The sequence below is a fragment of the Balaenoptera acutorostrata genome, chromosome 16 (assembly GCF_949987535.1).
Source record: "Balaenoptera acutorostrata chromosome 16, mBalAcu1.1, whole genome shotgun sequence".
NCBI classification, from domain to species: domain Eukaryota; kingdom Metazoa; phylum Chordata; class Mammalia; order Artiodactyla; family Balaenopteridae; genus Balaenoptera; species Balaenoptera acutorostrata.
This window is the reverse complement of record NC_080079.1, coordinates 11,688,040-11,708,637: the sequence shown is the minus strand read 5'-3', so window position 1 is coordinate 11,708,637 and position 20,598 is coordinate 11,688,040. Positions and strand designations below refer to the sequence as shown.

At 39.0% G+C, this 20,598-nt stretch overlaps 1 protein-coding gene across 4 annotated transcripts in view; it reads left to right on the top strand.

Annotated features, from left to right (window-relative positions):
- The window catches only part of INPP5F (inositol polyphosphate-5-phosphatase F), a 93,560-nt gene that overhangs the window by 68,488 nt on the left and 4,474 nt on the right, over nucleotides 1–20,598 (top strand). For all 4 annotated transcript variants that reach the window (XM_057530344.1, XM_057530343.1, XM_007173189.3 and 1 more), the window contains 9 exons: nucleotides 627–751; nucleotides 1,529–1,606; nucleotides 2,505–2,625; nucleotides 4,210–4,338; nucleotides 10,246–10,363; nucleotides 12,477–12,675; nucleotides 18,571–18,642; nucleotides 19,658–19,731; nucleotides 20,155–20,283. In XM_057530344.1, coding sequence (XP_057386327.1) covers nucleotides 627–751; nucleotides 1,529–1,606; nucleotides 2,505–2,625; nucleotides 4,210–4,338; nucleotides 10,246–10,363; nucleotides 12,477–12,675; nucleotides 18,571–18,642; nucleotides 19,658–19,731; nucleotides 20,155–20,283 — 1,045 coding nt within the window. The remainder of the gene's footprint in view (nucleotides 1–626; nucleotides 752–1,528; nucleotides 1,607–2,504; nucleotides 2,626–4,209; nucleotides 4,339–10,245; nucleotides 10,364–12,476; nucleotides 12,676–18,570; nucleotides 18,643–19,657; nucleotides 19,732–20,154; nucleotides 20,284–20,598) is intronic.

The window sequence follows — 20,598 nt, the reverse complement described above, 5'->3', positions numbered from 1 at the left end:
TTAATCACTATACACTTAAAGTATGTTTTGCTCTCCAACGGGACGAGTCCTTTATTATTATTAGTGTTCATATATTTTCCTGTATTATTCACTCTTCCAGATAAACTTTAGAATTAACTTTCCAAGTCTGTAAAAATATCCTGATTGAATTTTGATTGGGATTGTTGAGTATATAGATTAACCTAGGGAGACTTGACATCTTTACAATATTGAATCTTGCCATCTAGCACCATGGTGTGTCTCTCCATTTATTCAGGTTTTCTTTTACATGTTTCAGCAAAGCTTCATAGTGTCCAGTATGCAGGTCTTGTATATTTCTTTAAAAATTATTCTAGAGATTTAAAATACCTGCTATTATAATTTGTTTTCATTATATATTCTAAGAGGTTATTGCAAATGTATAATGTGTAAAAAAGCTATTCATGCCATTGATGTAAATTCTCATAAACCTAAATGTAACAAATGAAAATCTAATTTTATAGGGAAAAAAAATTGATGCTTGAGTGGATTAATTTCTGAGCCTGGCTATAAATTATTTCTAAAACATAATTCTAAATAAATTCAGTAAAAATCATGAGTCTAATGTCTGATTAAAGTAAATTTTTTCCTTTTCTTTACTCTCACAGGTTATTATTAATTTGGTAGACCAGGCAGGAAGGGAGAAGATAATTGGCGATGCTTACCTGAAACAGGTGTTGCTCTTTAACAACTCACACCTCACTTACGTTTCATTTGACTTCCATGAGCACTGGTAAGATGGCTTCCTGAGATGAGTTTTGATCAGTTCCAATGTTTGTGGTAGACACTGCCACAGGGACCTTAGTTTTTCTTCTCTTTATTGGGAAGAAAATCTTGTTCTCCTCATTGTTAGAAAGGAAAGGACTATCATTTGTTTACTTAGTTCCATTTTCATACGGGTTTTATTTTGCCTAAAAATGTAAGTTAATTCTTCCTGAAATATTTACAGTCTTTTTGTTCCAAAATGACTTGGAGACTTAGAGTCCCTTTTTTCCTTTTATCCTTCAGTTAAAGAATTTCTGGAACTTTTCCTTTCTGCTTGAGTTTGAGCCTGGCAGGAGTAATAGTGTTCCCTTACTTAAAACTCATCCTGCTGGCTCATCTTTTTACTGTTAGTAATACTGCTCTCCCTTGGGATAACCCCACTAGAGTTTGCTCTGGAAAAACAACAATCATTTTGATGGTAATTTTAACTTGTGTGTATTCTGAAAGCAAATTTCTTCTGTCATAATCCTGACTCTAATGTGGGTTCATTTACCCAGGTATTGAAAATTTTGGTGGGGAAAGAAGCTTCTGATGGCTGTGATATGTTTCAGTGTATTCTTAAGCATATTTTCTTTCATAATGAAAATTAGTTATAAATATTTATGTAATTGCCTATTTAAAGTAGTGTTATTCTCATATTTATAGTAATAATTTTCTTTCATTTTTCCAAATAACCTTAGATATCATATCTTAAGCTTAAAAAAATTATTAAAGTTTTTTTTTTTCCTTTTGGCATGTATTTTAGCCGAGGAATGAAGTTTGAGAATGTTCAAACACTAACAGATGCCATTTATGACATTATTCTTGACATGAAGTGGTGTTGGTAGGTATTTCGTAAGAAATCAGTTTGACGGACTCTTGGTCTGTGAAATCATATGTATTTGTCTAGTACCACTAAGTGTTAAAATAATAGCAGGCTGAGAAAGGATTTTTGTTTTTCTTGTTTTGCTTCCCAATTCCTATTCCCCTTTTCAAAAGCGTGTGAGTCATTAGGCATTGTTAGCTTTGAACAGGGAAAAGGTGTCAGGTGGTCAGCAAAATGGAGTGAAGTGCTCTGTGACTATTCTTTAATTCCTTCTAACGCTCCATGATCTACATTTCTTCTTGGTCCCTAACATGGGAAGGAAGGTTTAGAGGTATTTGGTCCCAGTTTTGAGACATTTAAAAATTATCAGAGAAGGAAGTTGATTCTTCAGGGGAGATGTAGGAAGAAGTTGGCTTAAAGGACAGGAGAGAACATTTGATTAGATTTTAAGGCCACAGGTGGCTAGAGAAGTTAGATGAGTGAGGCATGCTGCATGACTTCTCACTGGGTGATAGAGTGCATTAGTCTGTTCAAGCTAATTTAGATGCATTTCTACTTGAAGTCAAAAAGGAAGAACAGGATGGTGTTTTAAAGTGCCTTCTGGTTTTAAATGTGTAGAAAAGCATAACTAGGGGTTGTGTCAGCTCTGCCTAGTCGTTGTGTGACTCAGGCAAGTCATTCTTCCTGTACCTGGTTTTTTTTCCCAAAAATGGAGATAATATCTTCCTTGTCGAGTTATTGTGTAAATTAACAATAACGTCTACAAAGGTCTCAGTAATGCCTGCCACATAATAATATTCTAAGCAAATTGATGACCAATGTTGCTGTTGTTATTATTATACTGTGAAGAATTGTGGGTTTTGAAAAATTTAAAGTATTTCATATTGTAAAGTAATTCCATACTGTTTTTGAAAAGGGTTGATCAAGCTGGAGTAATATGTAAACAAGAAGGGATTTTTCGAGTTAATTGCATGGACTGCCTGGATCGCACCAATGTGGTCCAAGCTGCCATTGCACGAGTGGTCATGGAACAGCAGGTAATTTGGAGTCCACTGGATTGTAAATGTTCATTTTTAATTTTTTTTCACATGTAAACCAGTAACTAAAATCTTTGTTCCATAGAACATTTACAGCATGCAAACATCCTTGTTGCTTTAAAACCTGGAAAGTACAGCCTTTCCTAGAAATCAGTTGAATCAAGTGGCCTTTTCTTAAGTACTGATTTCCAAAATGTGAGGCCCAGCATTTAAAATTGTACTGGGTGGCACTGTGTAGTCATCTACCTTTTCCTCTCAGCTCCAAACGCTCGCGTCTGTATTTGGGGCGTGGGGTCTGCACACCACCTTTCTGCTTAACTAGCTGGTTCCATGTCAGGCTCTGCCAATAGAGGGCATTAAAGGAAAACCAGGAGGCTGGAGGAGGACAAGGGGACAAGTTTCTTCACCTGTGTTATATTCCCATCATCAGCACCCTCTCTGTGGCTTTGGTTCCTCTGGCACCACAGAACCAGCCTCTTCCCTTTGTGCCCCAACCCTGCTGTTTCCTGGAGTCATTATATCTCTTACCTCAGTGTCCCCTTTTAGATCTTTCAGCCCTGTAACACCTGGGTAATGAATTCCCAGGGTTGACATTCCAAGCATATTCTTTTCTCCTGATAGAACCTTGTGACTATCCTTTGGGGATGCCTTCTACTGTCGCATTGAAGCAGCCAGGCTTTGGAGATCAAGCCCTGGCCCTCGCACATACAAGGTGTTGACCCCATGCAAAGAATTCAACCTCTCCAAACTTCTATCTCCTCATCTATAGATGGGGGTAATAAGAGTATTGATTACATAGGGTGGTTATGAGGAGTAAGTAAGATAATTTATTTTAAAAAGCTCGGACTTCCCTGGTGGCGCAGTGGTTAAGAATCTGCCTGCCAATGCAGGGGACACGGGTTCGAGCCCTGGTCCGAGAAGATCCCACATGCCGCGGAGCAACTAAGCCCATGCGCCACAACTACTGAGCCTGCGCTCTAGAGCCCACAAGCCACAACTACTGAGCCCACGTGCTGCAACTACTGAAGCCCACATGCCTAGAGCCCATGCTCTGTGACAAGAGAAGCCACTGCAATGAGAAGCCCACACTGCAATGAAGAGTAGCCCCTGCTCACCACAAATAGAGAAAGCCCATGCGTAGCAACGAAGACCTAATGCAGCCAAAAATAAAATAAATTTATTAAAAAAAAAAAAAGCTCTTAGAATGTGGCACCAGACTTAACATTTATTGGGCACTTACTGCTCTGCTACTATTAATGTTATTGTTGTTTCTATATGATTTTTTGATGGTTAGTTTCACTTTGTAGCCAAATTTAAAAGAAAGACAAAATATAATAGTGTGAGTCTACACATTAAAAATTACAGCAAAACAGTATAAATTTTTTATTCTATTTATTCAGATGTAGCAATTCATAAAGCTATCTTTCAAGGGGTGCTTAATTTTGAAAAAGTCTGAAAACATCATTTTTTTAAATTTAAGGGTCCTAAATTGTACATGCATATGCTTCCTTTCTCTGCAGTATACATTTTATGCTATAGTGTCCTGGCTTATATGCAGTTAATCTACCAATGTATTAATTTTAGCTGAAAAAATTAGGTGTGATGCCCCCCGAGCAGCCACTACCGGTGAAATGCAATCGAATTTATCAGATAATGTGGGCCAACAACGGTGACTCCATTAGCAGACAGTATGCTGGGACAGCTGCCCTGAAGGTAAGTACCTGCAGCCAGCATCTGTGGGTATTATGTGGGACACAGGACAAAAACCAACTTGGTTTTTGAGAGAAAAGTACATGGGTTTCAGGTGGTAGGTGTATGTAGTTGACTCCTTTCTGGAATGTTTGGGTAAGGCAGGGGTCACACGTTCAAATTCTGCAGATGCCAGGTAATGTGACCCATTAGATTAAAGGGAGAGATGGGCTGTGTGGACCTGAGGAAGAGCGTATGTTGTCTTAGGAAGGTGCTGTTCTGCTACTTCCTAATGGGGATGGAGGCCCAGTGTTGCTAGACCTCCCAGTTTTCAAGGGAGTTCGGAAAGTTGGAATTTTATGTATAATGGTTAAAACTTTATACAGACAAAATAAAACATGTCTATGTTGGTGGGATTTGGATCCCTGGTATAATTTGCCTCCTCTGAACTTGAATCCCAACCCTGCCTCTTACTAGCTCTGTGACTATGGGCAAGTCACTTAACTTCTCTGTGTCTGTCTCTTCATTTGTAAAACAGGAATAATACTAGGCGCACTTCAAAAAATTGGCATGGGATTATATGAGTTAATAACATGTTAGAGCTTAGACCATTCCCTGACACATAGTAAATGTTGAAGAAAAGTTTTATTATCTTTTTGTGATTGTTATACATAAAATCTTTTGAGGATCCTACCAAGCTGATCTTCACAGAATTTAATGTAAATGTAAACTGTAGTCACTGGTCACTAAATACTCCCTCTGTGGGCAATAGGAGGTGGTTGAATTAGCTTAAATTAGGTTTATGTTAATTTTCCTTCAAGGTAATAGTTCACCCCAGGATATTTGTTATAACAAATTGTACCATCGAGAGCTCAACAAGCATCAGATTATCCATCTTTTAGTTGGGTGATGAATGTCAAAAAGCTTTTTGTTAATTAAGGAAACTGAACTTTAGAAATCCTTGTGCAAGTTATTGTTTAAAGAGAAGTGCTACTTATGCACTCAACGTCAGAGCACCTAAATATATAATGCAAATACTAATAAAACTAAAATGAGAAATAAACAGCATTACAATAATAGTAGGGGACTTTAATAGCCCACTCTCAACAATGGATGGATTATCCAGGCAGAAAATCAATAAAGAAACAACGAATTTGAACAACACTATAGACCCTATGGAGCTAACAGACATACAGAACATTCCATCCACCAACAGTAGAATACACATTTTTCAGAAGCACAAATGAAACAGTCTCCAGGATAGATTATATGTTAGGCCACAAAACAAGTCTCAGCAACTTCAAGAAGATAGAAATTATATCAGGTTTCTTTTCTGAGCACAGTGGTATGAAACTAGAAATCAGTTAACAGGAGGAAAATTGGAAAATTCACAAATTTGTGGCAATTAACATACTTCTGAACAACAGATGGATCAAAGAAGAAATCAAAAGGGAAATCAAAAAATATCTTGAAACAAATTAAACTGGAAACACAGCATACCAAAATTTATGGGACACAGCAAAAGCAGTTGTAAAAGGAAAATTTATAGCTATAAATGCCTATATTAAGAAAAAAGGAAGATCTCAACCTAACAAACCTCAATGAACTAGAAAAAGAAGAAGAAACTAAGCCTAAAGTTGGCAAGAGGAAGGAAGTAATAAAGATTAGAACAGAAATAAGTGAAATAGAAAATAGAAAAACAATAGAAAAGATCAACAAAGTTAAAAGTTGGCTGTTTTGAAGAGATAAACAAAATTGACAAACTCTTAGCTAGGCTAACCAAGGAAAAAAGAGAACTCAAAATTATAAATGAAAGAGATATTACAACTGATACCACAGAAATACATAGGATTATGAGACTACTATGAATAGGCATATACCAACAAATTGAACAATTTAGAGGAAATGGATAAACTCCTAGAAACATACAACCTACAAGACTGAATCATGAAGAAACAGAAAATCTGAATAGACCAATGAGTAAGGAGATCGAATCAGTAATCAAAAAGCTCCCAACTAAGAAAAGCCCAGGACTAGGTGGTTTCACTGGTGAATTCTACAAACATTTAAAGAAGAATTAATACCAGTCCTTTTCAAACTCTTCAAAAAATAGAAGAGGGAACACTTCCAAACTATTTCTATGAGGCCCTGATACATAAGCTAGATAAAGACACAACAAGAAAACTCGGAGCCCATGTCCCTGGTTATTATAGATACAAAAATTCTCAACAAAATACCAACAAACTGGAGCTTCCCTGGTGGCGCAGTGGTTGAGAATCTGCCTGCCAATGCAGGGGACACGGGTTCGAGTCCTGGTCTGGGAAGATCCCACATGCCGCGGAGCAACTGGGCCCGTGAGCCACAATTACTGAGCCTGCGTGTCTGGAGCCTGTGCTCCACAACAAGAGAGGCCATGATAATGAGAGGCCCGCGCACCGTGATGAAGAGTGGCCCCCACTTGCCGCAACTAGAGAAAGCCCTCGCACAGAAACGAAGACCCAACACAGCCATAAATTAATTAATTAATTAATTAATTAATTTTTAAAAATACCAACAAACCAAATTCAGCAGCTCATTAAAGGGATCATATTCCATGAGGAAGAGGGACTTATCCCTGGTTCAGAATTTGAAAATCAATAAATGTGTTACACCACATCAATAGAATGAAAGACAAAAATCATATGATCATCTCAATAGATGCAAAAAAAAAGCATTTGACAAAATTCAAAATCCTTTCACCCAGTGATGAAAACTGAAAGCTTTCCTCTCAGATCAGGAACAAGACAAAGGTGCTCACTTTCACCACTCCTATTCATCAAAGTGCTGGAAGTCCTAGCCAGAGCAATCAGGCAAGAGAAAGAAAAAGCATCCAAATTGGAAGGGAAGAAGTTACATTGTCTTGATTTGCAGGTGGTGTGTTCTTATGCAGTTGACCTTTGAACAACATGGGTTTGAATTACACGGGTCCACTTTATATGTGGATATTTTTCAATTGTAAATACTGCAATACTACACAGTCTGTGGTTGGTTGAATCCCTGGATGTGGAGGAAATGTGGATACAGAAAGCCAACTATAAGTTATACAGAGATTAACCTCCACATTGTTAAAGGGTCAACCTTATATAGAAAATCCTAAAGACTCCACCAGAAAACTATTAGAACTAATAAATGAATTCAGTAAAGTTGCAGGATATAAAATCAACCTACCAAAATCTGTCATTTCTATATACTAATTGAGATTATCTAAAAAAGAAATAAAATAATCCCATTTACAGTAGCATCAAAAACAATAAAATAGTAAGGAATAAATTTAACCAAGAAGGTGAAAGATCTGTACACTAAAAACTGTAAGACCTTGATGAAAGAAATTGAAGAAGGCACAAATAAACGGAAGATAGCCCAGGTTCATGGCTTGGAAAAATTAACATTAAAATATTACCCAAAGCCATCTCCAGATTCAGTATAATCTCTATCAAAATTCCATTGGCATTTTCCACAAAAATAGAAAAAAAATCCGAAAATTCATGTGGAACCACAAGAGACCCCTAATAGCCAAAGCAATCCTGAGAAAGAACAAAACTGGAGATACCCCACTTCCTGATTTCAAACTATATTACAAAGCTGTAGTAATCAAAACAGTACTGGCATAAAAACAGGCACATAGACTAATGGAATAGAACCGAGAGCCCAGAAATAAACTCACACGGTCAACTAATAATTTGACAAGGGAGCCAAGAATATCCATCAGGGAAATGATAGTCTCTTCACTAATGCTGTTGGGAAACTGGATATTCACATGCAAAATAATTAAACTGGACCCCTATCTTACACCATTCACAAAAATTAACTCAAAATGGATTAAAGACTGTAAAACCTGAAACTTTAGTTTACTCCTACAAGAAAACATAGGGAAAGTTCCATGACATTGATCTTAGCAATGATTTTTTGGACGTGACACCAAAAGCACAAGAAGAAAAGTAAAAATAAACAAGTGGGACTACATCCAAAAAAAAAAAGCTTTTGCATAGTAAAATAAATAATCAACACAATGAAAAGACAACCCATGGAATGGGAGAAAATATTTGCAAACCATATGTCTGAGAAAGGGTTAATATCCAAAATATGTAACGAAGTAATGCAACTCAATAGCAAAAAACAAATAATCTGATTTAACAACAGGCAAAGGACCTGAACAGCCATTTTTCCAAAGAAGATATACAAATGGCCAACAGGTACATAAAAACTTGCTCAACATCAGTAATCATCAGGGAAATGCAAATCAAAACCACAGTGAGCTATCACCTCCCACCTGTTGGAATGGGTGTTATCTAAAAGACAAGAGATAACAAGTGTTGGGAGAAAAGGTAATGCAAATCAAATGCAAATCAAAACCACAGTGAGCTATCACCTCCCACCTGTTGGAATGGGTGTTATCTAAAAGACAAGAGATAACAAGTGTTGGGAGAAAAGGTAACCCTTGTGCATTGTTGGTGCAAATGTAAATTGGCATAGCCACTGTGGAAAATGGTAAGGAAGTTCCTCAAAAAATTAGAAATGGAGTTACCATATGATCCAGCAATCTTATTTTATGAGAATATATCCAAAGAAAATGAAATCAGTATGTCACAGAAATACCTGTACTCCTGTGTTCATTGTAGCACTATTCATAATAGTCAAGACCTGCAAACAACGGATGAATGGCTAAAGAAAATGTGTGTGTGTTTGTGTATACAAAGTGTGTGTGTATATATATAATGGAATATTCAGCCATAAAAAAGAAGAAAATCCTGATATTTGCAGCAACATGGATGAACCTTGAGGACATTACATTAAGTGAAATAAGGCAAACAGAGAAAGACAAATACTGCATGATCTCACTTATATGTGGAATTTTAAAAAGTCAAACTCATAGAAACATTGAGTAGATTGGTGGTTACCAGAGGATGGGGAAAATGGGGAGATATTGGTCAAAGAGTACAAACTTTCAGTTATAAGTTCTGGGGATCTAACGTACAGCATTGTGACTATAGTTAACAGTACTATATGTATACACACACATATATCAAATCATCACATTGTACACCTTAAACTTATACAATGCTACTTGTCAATTATACAAAGCTGGAAAAAAAAGAGGAACACTTTTTCCTTTGATATTAAAATTCTTTGGATGCAGCATTCATGTCTCTCTCTTCTATAATAGATTCATGTTGCTAAATTAATATTTCCTGCGAATGACCTAATTGGCAACGTGTTCTTCCTAAGTTGTCAATTTTAGGACCAGACTTGTTTCCAAGATTGCCTTGGATAGAAATAGTGGGGTTGGGATGGGGGAGAAAGAGACTATGCTTTCCTTGCCTTAAGTTTAAGTCGCTACCTCTCTAGGGACTTGCTCTGACACCTTTGTTGTGAAAACCAAGAAAAACAAAACAATTAAATCTTCATTGGATCATTCTACAGGGATTGTAATGTGCAGCAAGGTATGGAAACCTCTGCTCTCTCTCTATATACACACAAAACCACATACGCAGGTTAAATTCCATTATAATAAGCTCTAGGGAACTGTCTGCATTTTCCCACATCAGAAATTTGTGTGTTTTGGATATCATACCAGTTGGAGGTTTGAAAATCTTTTTGTTGTTTTGTTTATTATATAATAAGTTTTGACCTGTAAATTCTAGATATTCTACAGATTGCCAAGAATGGCTTTACCTTAAGGCACAGTCTAACTGTGGAGACTTTATGCCACCAATAGCATGTTTAATTGTTTGACATGCTTGGATCCGAGTCAAATACTAGTAGATATTTTAATTACATTATTTGGAAATTATAAAACCCTATAGAATTCCAGTCTTGAATCAAAAGCCCACATTGACTTCAGGAACATTTTTGTGTTTGAATAAATTGTTAAAGTGACTTTTTCCTTGACAGGGTGACTTTACAAGGACAGGAGAAAGGAAGTTAGCAGGAGTTATGAAAGATGGTGTTAACTCGGCAAATAGGTATTACCTGAATCGATTTAAGGATGCTTATAGGCAAGCTGTTATAGGTAAGGAACATAAATGCCTTTCTCGCTCTCAAATTTGTTATTCTTTCTGTGACTAACCTTTTACAGTAACCAACTTCATTAACATAGTTCATATGTTGTATAATATATTTGTGTCTCTGTGTTGAACATCTTACCCAATAAATCAAATTTTTACAAGATTAGAATTTTTTTTAAAATATTTTATTTATTTATTTGGCTGCATTGGGTCTTAGTTGCAGCATGTGGGACCTTCGTTGCAGCATGCAGGATCTTTCGTTGCGGTGCACAGGCTTCTCTAGTTGAGGCATGCAGGCTTCTCTCTAGTTGCGGTGTATGGGCTAAGTAGTTGTGGCGTGCAGGCTTAGTTGCCCCATGTCATGTGGGATCTTAGTTCCCCTACCAGGGACTGAACCCGCGTCCCCTGCACTGGGAGGCGGATTCTTTTTTTTTTTTTTTTTTAATATTTATTTGTTTGTTTGTTTTGGTTGCACTGGGTCTTAGTTGCGGCAGGTGGGCTCCTTAGTTGCGGCTCGCCGGCTCCTTAGTTGCAGCACGCAGGCTCCTTAGTTGTGGAATGCGAACTCTTAGTTGTGGCATGCATATGGGATCTAGTTCCCTGACCAGGGATCGAACCCGGGCCCCTGCATTGGGTATGTGTGGTCTTATCCACTGCGCCACCAGGGAAGTCCCTGGAAGGCGAATTCTTAACCACTGGACCGCCAGGGAAGTCCCTACAAGTTTAGAGTTTGACACATTTTTTAGGCTGGAGCAGCAAAAGAAACCGCTCATTTCCATACGTATTTGTCAATTTGTTATTCATGTGACAGAAGCCAGGGTTGAGGCTCCTGGAGTATGGAATAAGGTGCCCTAAAACCTCATCAACTAAAAACTCCATATTATATTTGTTTTCCCATTACTCAAGGCTGAGAGAGAAAAACGCGATGATTTTCTTTCTTCGTATAATGTTTATCATGTGTTCTTGCTATGGACAAATATAGCATCCTTTCTTATAAGCATGATTTAACAGGGTATTAGGGTATCAGATTTAGAGATTATCCTAACCGATTCCTATCACTATTTAAGAAAAGAAATGGAGGGTAGATTGCCCAGTGGAATTCATGCCTTGGCATATTTTAACTTCAATTTTCATGAAAGTATTACCTTTTAGGATTAAAGTAAATGTAGAGTATTCTGGATTAGAATCAAATGTAACAGCTTGTCATATGGTCTCTAAGAATATTTTTTAAATCCTATTTTTTTTAACCTGATTATTTATTATACATGAAGTAGTAGGGCCTATGCATAGACAATTGAGGAATTTGAGAAGTCTGGTGTAATTAAGTTTGGTTCATTTGCCACACATAGGGTGCATGCTGATAGGAAAACTGGATTTTAGCAGTTTATTCGAGGAAAAATAAGATGCCTTTCTTTCTGCTGGTTGATCTAGCGCCTCAGTTATGTCATTGAGGAGGCGTGTTCTGTTCCTCTCTCATTTTGACGATCAGTCGCATCGGCTTCATCCTAACCCTGAAGCTGCATCTTTTCAAGTTTAAGAGAGAGGGGCCAGTAGCGGTCTGGGCTTACTGCTTCCCTGTAAAGGGCCAGTGGTTGGCAGATCTCTCCCAGAAGCCTCCTCCAGTCTTGCAGTCCCAAACAAGCATAGGGAATGGGATTACAATGATTCTGTTAAGCCTTGAGCTGCATGCTGTACCAGGAAGAAGTTAGCTTGTCTGTTCAGTTCCTTTGCCCATTTTAAAATTGGCTTATTTGTCTTTTTTGGAATTCTTTTTTGGAATTCTTTATATATTCTTGGATACAGGTCCCTGATCAGATAGATGATTTTTAAATATTCGCTCCTATTCTGTGGGTTGCCTTTTAATTTTCATGACATTGTCCTTTGAGACACAAAAGTTTTTAATTTTGATGGTGTCCAGTTTGACTATGTTTTTTCTTTTGTGGCTTGTGATTTTAGTTTCATATCTAAAGAAAACCATGCCTAGTTCAGGGTCACAAAGATTTATGCCTATGTTTTTTTTAATGAGTCTTATTATTTTAGGTCTTGTATTCTCTTTTGCTTTTTAAAAATGCATTAGTAAACCAAGAAGATGATAGATATTAACACTTTCTACTCTAGATTTGATGCAAGGCATTCCAGTGACAGAAGATCTTTATTCCATATTTACCAAGGAGAAAGAACATGAAGCTTTGCATAAGGAAAATCAGAGAAGCCACCAGGAACTAATTAGTCAACTCTTACAAAGTTACATGAAGTTACTGCTGCCTGATAATGAAAAGTTCCATGGGGGCTGGGCCCTCATTGACTGTGACCCCAGGTGAGTTGGAGTGGTGTCCTGGTAACTAACGTGCTTTCTGATGCTGCTAATTTGTCCTAATTATTGCTAGCAATTGCCCATAGAGCTGTGGGCATGGATGCATAGTTCATGGCAGTTCTCAAATACATGGCTGGTACTAAGGCAAGCTAAGGCACTCACCTTGGCCATAAAATTAAGGGGGCACTAGCAATATTTGATTTTTTAAAAACCCAGATTGTGAAACTACAGTTCAAAGCTTGTTTTGTGAGTTCTCCCCTGCCCCCAACCCCACTCCATGCCCCAGAATCTAGGTTTATTGTATTAATGCACAAAAGTGAGTGTACCAAGAGGTTTAATGATGCTAGTTACTTTGGGTTGTAAAGTGGTCCTGGTCTTTCATAAAATAAATAGGCCAACTAATACTTAACGTTCTTTTTTAAACAAAAACCATCCAGTTTCAAGTGGTTCTTTAAAATACCAACTGAATGGCAGGATCCAAATTTATCCACCAGATTGAATGCTTGCTTTCAGGCTAAAATCTAAAATTATAATTTTCAATATTACGAATCAGAAACACTTCAGAAAATTCTAGACCAAGCTCTGAGAATAAAAGGTTCTATTTAGATTTTATTTTACATTTCATATGTTTTTAATAAAAGAGGCATAAAATAAGCTTGAAAGAACAATAGGACGCAAGGTAGTATACATATATTAAAATGAGTAAAAGGCAACATTGACTGTAGGTTCATAGGGAAACCTTCCGTGACTTTAATTCCATGGATTATTTCGCTTTGATAGTATTATATGTATGGATGCAATTTTTGTACTCTTAAAAATGAGGTTTTCCTCACACACACTGAGCAGAAAATTTCTGTGCTCTTATAAGCCATTTGGTAAAAAATTTTTATTCAGGTACGTTAGTTGTTGTTTTTAAAATAGCAGTCCAACTTAATGCAGCACGAAACAAACAAAAACTCCCAAAAGGTAGTACTTTTAATTCCCATTCAGAAATAACTGCAGGTATCACATCTGCATTTTGCTTGAGTTTTAACTTTGCACTTCACTTTTTTGAAGGTGTCGTGATTGTCAGTCTCATTTTCCTTAGATCAAGTGTTTTGGGTTTTTTTAAATTTTATTTTTGGCTGCGTCGGGTCTTCGTTGCTGCGTGCGGGATTTTCTCTAGTTGCAGCGAGTGGGCGCTGCTCTTCGTTGCGGTGCGCAGGCTTCTCATTGGGTGGCTTCTCTTGTTGCAGAGCACGGGCTCTAGGCGCGCAGGCTCTAGAGTGCAGGCTCAGTAGTTGTGGCGCACAGACTTAGTTGCTTTGGGGCATGTGGGATCTTCCCGGACCGGGGCTCGAACCCGTGTCCCCTGCATTGGCAGGCGGATTCTTAACCACTGCGCCACCAGGGAAGTCCCTAGAACTGTCCTTCTTATTAGAGATACTTTGTGGTTATCATCCTTTCTAACACTGCTAAGATTTCTTTAAATTTGCTACTGGTATTTATCTTCATTTGCAAGGCTTAAAGATTTTCCAGGTGGTGGATAGTTTTCCCTTTCTCTTGAAGGGAGATGTTTGGAAACCTGCTCTTTGGCTCTCTGAGTTTGCTATAGAGCCTTTGTACAGTCCGTCTACTGAGCCAGAGATGTGGACCCAGAACAGGCAGCCCCTGGTGGAGGACAGCAAGAGATAGCTCTGGGAATGGCTTTGGGGGCTCAGGTCCCCAGACAGCCAGCGGTGAGTTCAGCCCCTTGGGCTTGTGGGCTTCAGCCGTCAGCACCTGTCTGCCTCAGGCTGTGTGTGTGTTTTTTAAAAACACCTTTATCAAGATGTTATTCATATAGCATATAATTCGCCCATTTAAAGCGTACAATTCAGTGGTTTTTAGAATATTCACAGAGTTGTGCAACCATCACTTTGGTCAGTTTTAGAACATTTTTATCACCGCAAAGAGAATCCGCATACTCTATCCCCACCCTCACCCCCTAAGCAACCACTGATCTATTGATACTTCTATCTCTCCGGACTCGTGTATTCTGGACACTTTATATAAATGTAATCATGTACTATGTGGCCTTTGTGACTGGCTTCATTCACTTAGCATAATGTTTTCATGGCTCATGGGCGTTGTGGCATGTATCAGAACTTCATTCCTTTTTATGGCTGAATAGTATTTCATTGTATGGATAGATCACATTTTGTTTATTCAGTCTTCCTTTGGGCATTTATGTTTCCACCTTCTGGCTATTCTGTTGTAAATAGTGATGCTGTGAATACTCATGCACAAGTTTTTGTTTGAGCACCTGTTTTTCTTTTGGGTGTATACCTAGGAGGGGAAATTGCCAGGCCACATATAATTCTATGCTTAACTTTTGAGAAACCACCAAACTATTTTCCACAGTGGCTGCACCATTTTACATTCCTACCAGTAATGTAGGAGGGTTCCAGTTTTTCCATGTCCTCACCAACACTTGTTTTCCATGGTTTTTTATTGTAGTCATCCTAGGGGGTGTGAAGTAGTATCACATTGTGGTTTTGATTTGCAATTCCCTAGTGACACATGATGTTGAGCTTTTTTTTTTCTTGTGCTTGTTGGGCATTTGTATGTTTTCCTTAGAAAAATGTCTACTCAAATCCTTTGCTCATTTAAAAAATTGGGTTGTGTGTCTTCTTGTTGTTGAATTGGGCTACATGTTTTTGTAAATAAAGTTGTGCAGGAACCAGGGCTGGGATTAGGGTGAGGCAAGTGAGACAGGGTTGTACAGGTTGCAGGGTCAGATCCTATCTTTATTTGAAATGTTGATGTTTTGTTTATCATGATATGTTTGCATTAATTTTGATTTTTTAAAAATATTGCACTAAAAACTTACGCTTGATGGCTGAGGTTTTTTTGGCATCCCCTTAAATTTTGCGCCAGGGACCAGTGCCTCACTCACTTCACTGCAATCACCGCCCTGTTTAAATACCTGGCAGAAAAAGTTACAAATGCTCCGTCCTGCGCAGCTCAGCAAGAATGGCTGCCGTTCCCTTTTTCTTTACCTCCCAGCACCCCAGCTGGAACTGTCCAGCACAGCTTTGTGCCGTTTGCTTGGTTTCTGCCCTCCTTCGTGCTTACCCGGTGCCGACCCCCGGCCCCGAGCCTTTTTCTGTTAAACCCTGAGCACAGCTCAGTTTATTCCCCGCGGACAGCCCCTGGCGCATACAGATCAGACCTCTCGGGCCGTTCTGTGTCCTTTCCTTTCCAAGCGGCCGCAGCGGCTGCAGGGAAAGCTGACTTGAATGACAGCCGCTAAGCGCCGCCTGGCGCGCTGCGGCCGCGGGAGGAATCTTTAATGTGACGGGAAATCGGCGGTACCGTCCAGGTGCCCTTCAGCATCAGCACAAAGCCAACTCTTTATTTTGTCCAACTCGGACTCACTTTTTCTTACACCGAGAGCACATGACCACTTGCACCCGCGTTAGTGGACTAGTGAGGCGCGCTGCAGCCCTTCGGCCAGCAGGGATGGCCCTTCGCAAAGGTGTGCGTGCGCTCTCACGGGAGCCGGGCTGGGGGACCAGAGCCCGCGGCCACTTCGGCGCCCCTCTCCGCCGGCCCGGGAACCCGCCCTGCTTGCGGCGAGGGCGGTGCCGGACCGGCCGCGCATGTGCACTGGGCGTGCGCCGCGGCGGAGGCGGGCGGCGGAAGCGGGCTGAGGTTCTGGGCGTGACCCGGCGCGGCCGCGCTGCAGTTGCCGCAGTCGGCGCAGTCGCTGCAGGTGTTAGCTCTGCTGCTGGTGGCTCTGACTGAGCTTCGACTCGTGGACGGACGGACGGACGGACGGACTGACGGGATGCCGCGCTCCCACCGGCCTCCTCCGACCGCCCAGCGGCAGGCGAACGCCACGGGCAGTGCCGCCGGCAACGCCGCCGAGCCCAAGCCTGAAGGCGGCAGCCTGGCGACGACTTTCAAGATTTTTCTCCTTTTTGCAGGACTTATGGTTAAAGTTCCCGTGGGGTTGTATTTTTCCTGTAAATTACTGCTTTTCCAAAGCCTCCTGTTAATGTCGCCTGATGACAGTGGCTTTTACGCGACCATTGTCGCGGTGGTGGGGCTGCATGTGGTGCTGGCGGTGTTCGTGTTCATCGTGTGGAAGGAGGGGATGCCTGACTGGTGGGAAGAGAAAAGCGAGTAGCGCAGCGCCCACTTCCCAGCTGCAGGCGCGGGGGCGGGGAGCCCTGAAAGGGGGTTTCTTGTTTTTCTTGTCCGTGTTAAAAAAAAAAAAAAAAAAGTGTGGGTTTTTTGTTTTCTGGGTTTTTTTCTGTTTAAGTGGGGCGGAGGGTGGCGGGGAGGGAAATTAAGTATTTACTGCAGCTTATACGTCGGTAAAAATGCGGGGTGGGGGGAGGGCTGACATTTTTCTAGACTGCCTGTCACGTGCCAAGTGCTTTTCGTCCGGACAGGATGCTTTTGACCGAGATCATGTTTGACCGATGTAAATATTAGTGTCAAAATAGAAGCTAAGATAAAGTAACACTAATTAGTAGGGTTAGAATTTATTTCATATTACAATACGTGTCGTGACGTAATTTTTATGGCTTGGCTCAAGCGACAATTTTAAGAGTGCACGTAAGTACCAACGCGCACGACTAAATTACGTTTTACGTCGTTAGTGTGTGTTCTTCTCAGTGAGCCTGCCAAAATCATAGAATTTATGGTTTTTTCTTTACCGTTGGTTGGTTATTGCTCATATTTTAGATCAATCTGTGTATTCATTGGGTTCTGGCTTCTGACCTAATTAGTTGTATTTTGGGGGCATATTTTTGGTGAAAATTGAGGTCAGTTTGTTATTTTAGATTAAGACTGTTAGAGTTCACGCTGCAGCAACGTGCTGCCGAGGTAAAATCCTGCACTTGAAGATCTTGGTAAAGTTGTCTCTGCAGTACCTGTTAAACAGTGACCTCATTCTTACGCAGATTATGTACGTGACTTAAATTCCATCTACAAGTGATTTTTTCTCCCTCCCGTTTTACATTTGTTTTTCAGTAGCATTTGGTAAGTCTTTGGAAACAGCTATGAAATTCTAAGGTAGACCAACAGTGGAATTTTGAGAAACAATGTAAGAGTGTGGATTAATTTTCACCTTTTGATTGGAAAAGCTGTTTTAATAGTAGATGAAAGTTTTTCAGATTCTGCCCGTGTTATCTGTTGACTATGTGTAGATTTTCTGTGTTGACCTTTTTAAAAAAATTAGTATTTGGTTTAATGGTTAATCAATATTCATTTAATTTCTAACCCTTATTCTGATACTTGATTTTAGAGTGGAAATAAAATATGGCAAAATGGACTTAGAATAAGGAAATGTTCACTCATTCCTTAAAAGCTGAGTAAATCTGTAGTAAGAAAAATGCAAAGTAGTTTGGGCTGGGTTCCATTTTTGCACATAAACATTACATTTACGTAAAGTTCTTTCAAAGGATGCACTCTACATGAGTGTAAAAATACCCTAAATGTGCAGTGTCATTTTGAAGGTTAGGTCATGTGAGATGATCTAGACAATTTCTCTTTTCTCAGCCTCACATTTTCCTTTCTTTCCAACCCTTACCCCCTCTACCATCATCCAATCCCCTGCCCCCATTATCCCATTTCCCCTGAGTGCTCTCTCCTCCTTGGCTACCTCTCTGGGAAGGGACCTCTTCTCAGCTCCAGTCCTTTCCTTCATCTACCCCACCTTCCTAAACTGGGTTCCTGGTTTTTCTGGTTTTTTTTAATTCCCAGATGGATAGATTGTATATATTTAACTTAAGAAGTGGGACTCATTGATTACTTGATTTTTTTCCCCACCCCAGCCCCTCCAATCTTTTATCATAAGTGGATCTGCTGTAGAAAAAAAAGGTAGATGAAAACAAAAATATTTAATTCCCTGTCGTGTTTGTTTAGCCTCATTGATGCTACTCACAGAGATGTGGACGTGCTGTTACTGCTTTCTAACTCCGCCTACTACGTGGCCTAGTAAGTTGCTTATTGGTTTAAAGCTTTTACTTTTTTTTAATGCGAGTAAATTTCCTTTTTAGAATTGTAAGACAAAAAAGTTAAGAATCTAGTTTTGTTATTTAAGAAATTTCACTGAACCCCTTTACCTTACATAATTGTTACATCACTCTGACTTCAGTTTGAAAATGTGCTTTATAATCAGTGTTTATATAATAGTGTTCTTTTAGTATTATTTCCTATAGATCTCAAGTTTTGATGTATTCCACATATTTTTATTGTGAATGACCATAAAGCATTGTTTTTATTACTATACCTTAGTTAAATGTTTCCCCATTGTTAGGCATTAAAATACTTCCATCTTTTTTGCTATTATGAATGATACAGCTGTCTATGTGCAGATAATTGTGTGTGTGTGTGTGCACATGCACTTCTCTGATTATAAGGGTATGATGAATTATATGACTTTTGTGCCTTATTGCAAGATTGATCTCCAGAAAGACTACCAGTTAACAATGCCACTAGCAGAAATACAAGTACTTCCTCATAGCCTTACCAGAATTGAGATTTATTTTTGTCAAATACATATTCACTTTCTTTTTGGCCTTGTGTGAACTGTCATTTTTCAGTCATTGGCCCAGGTGCCTATTGGCACTGATCATATGGATTTTTCATTCTTGATTTTGGATATCAGATTTATCTGCTGTATCAGGAATACATAGCTTCAGTATATGTATGTGTTTTTCTCTCCTTTTAGGTTAAGGTTTAGGTTTGTTGGTTTGATTTCTTTTAGTGTAAGATGTATAAACTGATTTTCCTTTAGGTGTTAAACTATATATTTATGTGTGTATATATATATATATAAAATATTCATCTCATTTCATCTAGTTTTTAAAATATTTTTAACTCTACCCCAGAATGTATTGTGCTGTGGAAGATTTTAACTGCATAGTAGTTGCTGCTATTATACCTCAGCTGACAAGCCAAATATGCTTTTGATTTTAATCCTCTTCTTACTCTCTTTCCCTTTGTCTAGTTATGATGATGAAGTTGACAAAGTAAACCAGTATCAACGACTAAGTCTAGAAGACCTGGAAAAAATTGAAATAGGTAAATTTTAACATACTAACCAAGTCATAGAAAGCAAATATTGTTTCTTCTAAGAGTGGGTCATTATTTAAGCACGTGGTATAACATCTTATAGGAATCAGAAGGGGATAGTCTAAGTAGTACATTTCTTAGGATTTCCTTCTGATTTTGAGATTAGTGATGGATATAGTCTAATAATAACTATATTTCTTTCATTACTTGCCTTGTGAAGATTAACCCTGGGATCGAGACAGTTTAAATATTTGAGACTGAAGAATTTTTATTTATAATCTCATGAAACCAAATCATGATAAGCATGTGCTCTCATTTAGATTATGAAGAAAAAAGTGCTAAATAATTGATGAATGTTTGTCAGTCTTTTGAAGATACAGAAGAAAGTGAGTGTTACGCGAAAGATTTACATGTATTCATTTGGGTCTTTAGGTCCTGAACCCACTCTTTTTGGTAAGGCAAAGTTCTCCTGCATGCGACTGCACTACAGATATAAAGAAGCAAGTGGCTATTTCCACACCTTGAGAGCTGTAATGCGCAATCCAGAAGAGGATGGAAAAGGTAACGGAGAGAGATGAAAGTATTCAGTGATAACTTTTTCTCTGCTCTTATAAGCCCAAGTGGACTTGGGGACTGTACATACCCAGTACCAACTGAATGATCCAGGAAAGTAGCTTTGTGATTTGAGATCTTGAAATAGCAGCTTTGTTCCCAGCAATGCAGGGACATTATTTGAACTGATGATGTAGTCTGGGGCAAGGGAATCTATTATGGGAATTCTCAGTGTGTTTGGCCATATGGGTGTCGTGGCTTTCCTACCACACATGCCTCTCATGGATAGTAGTCAGAGACAACACCTGTCTTGTTCACGGCTGT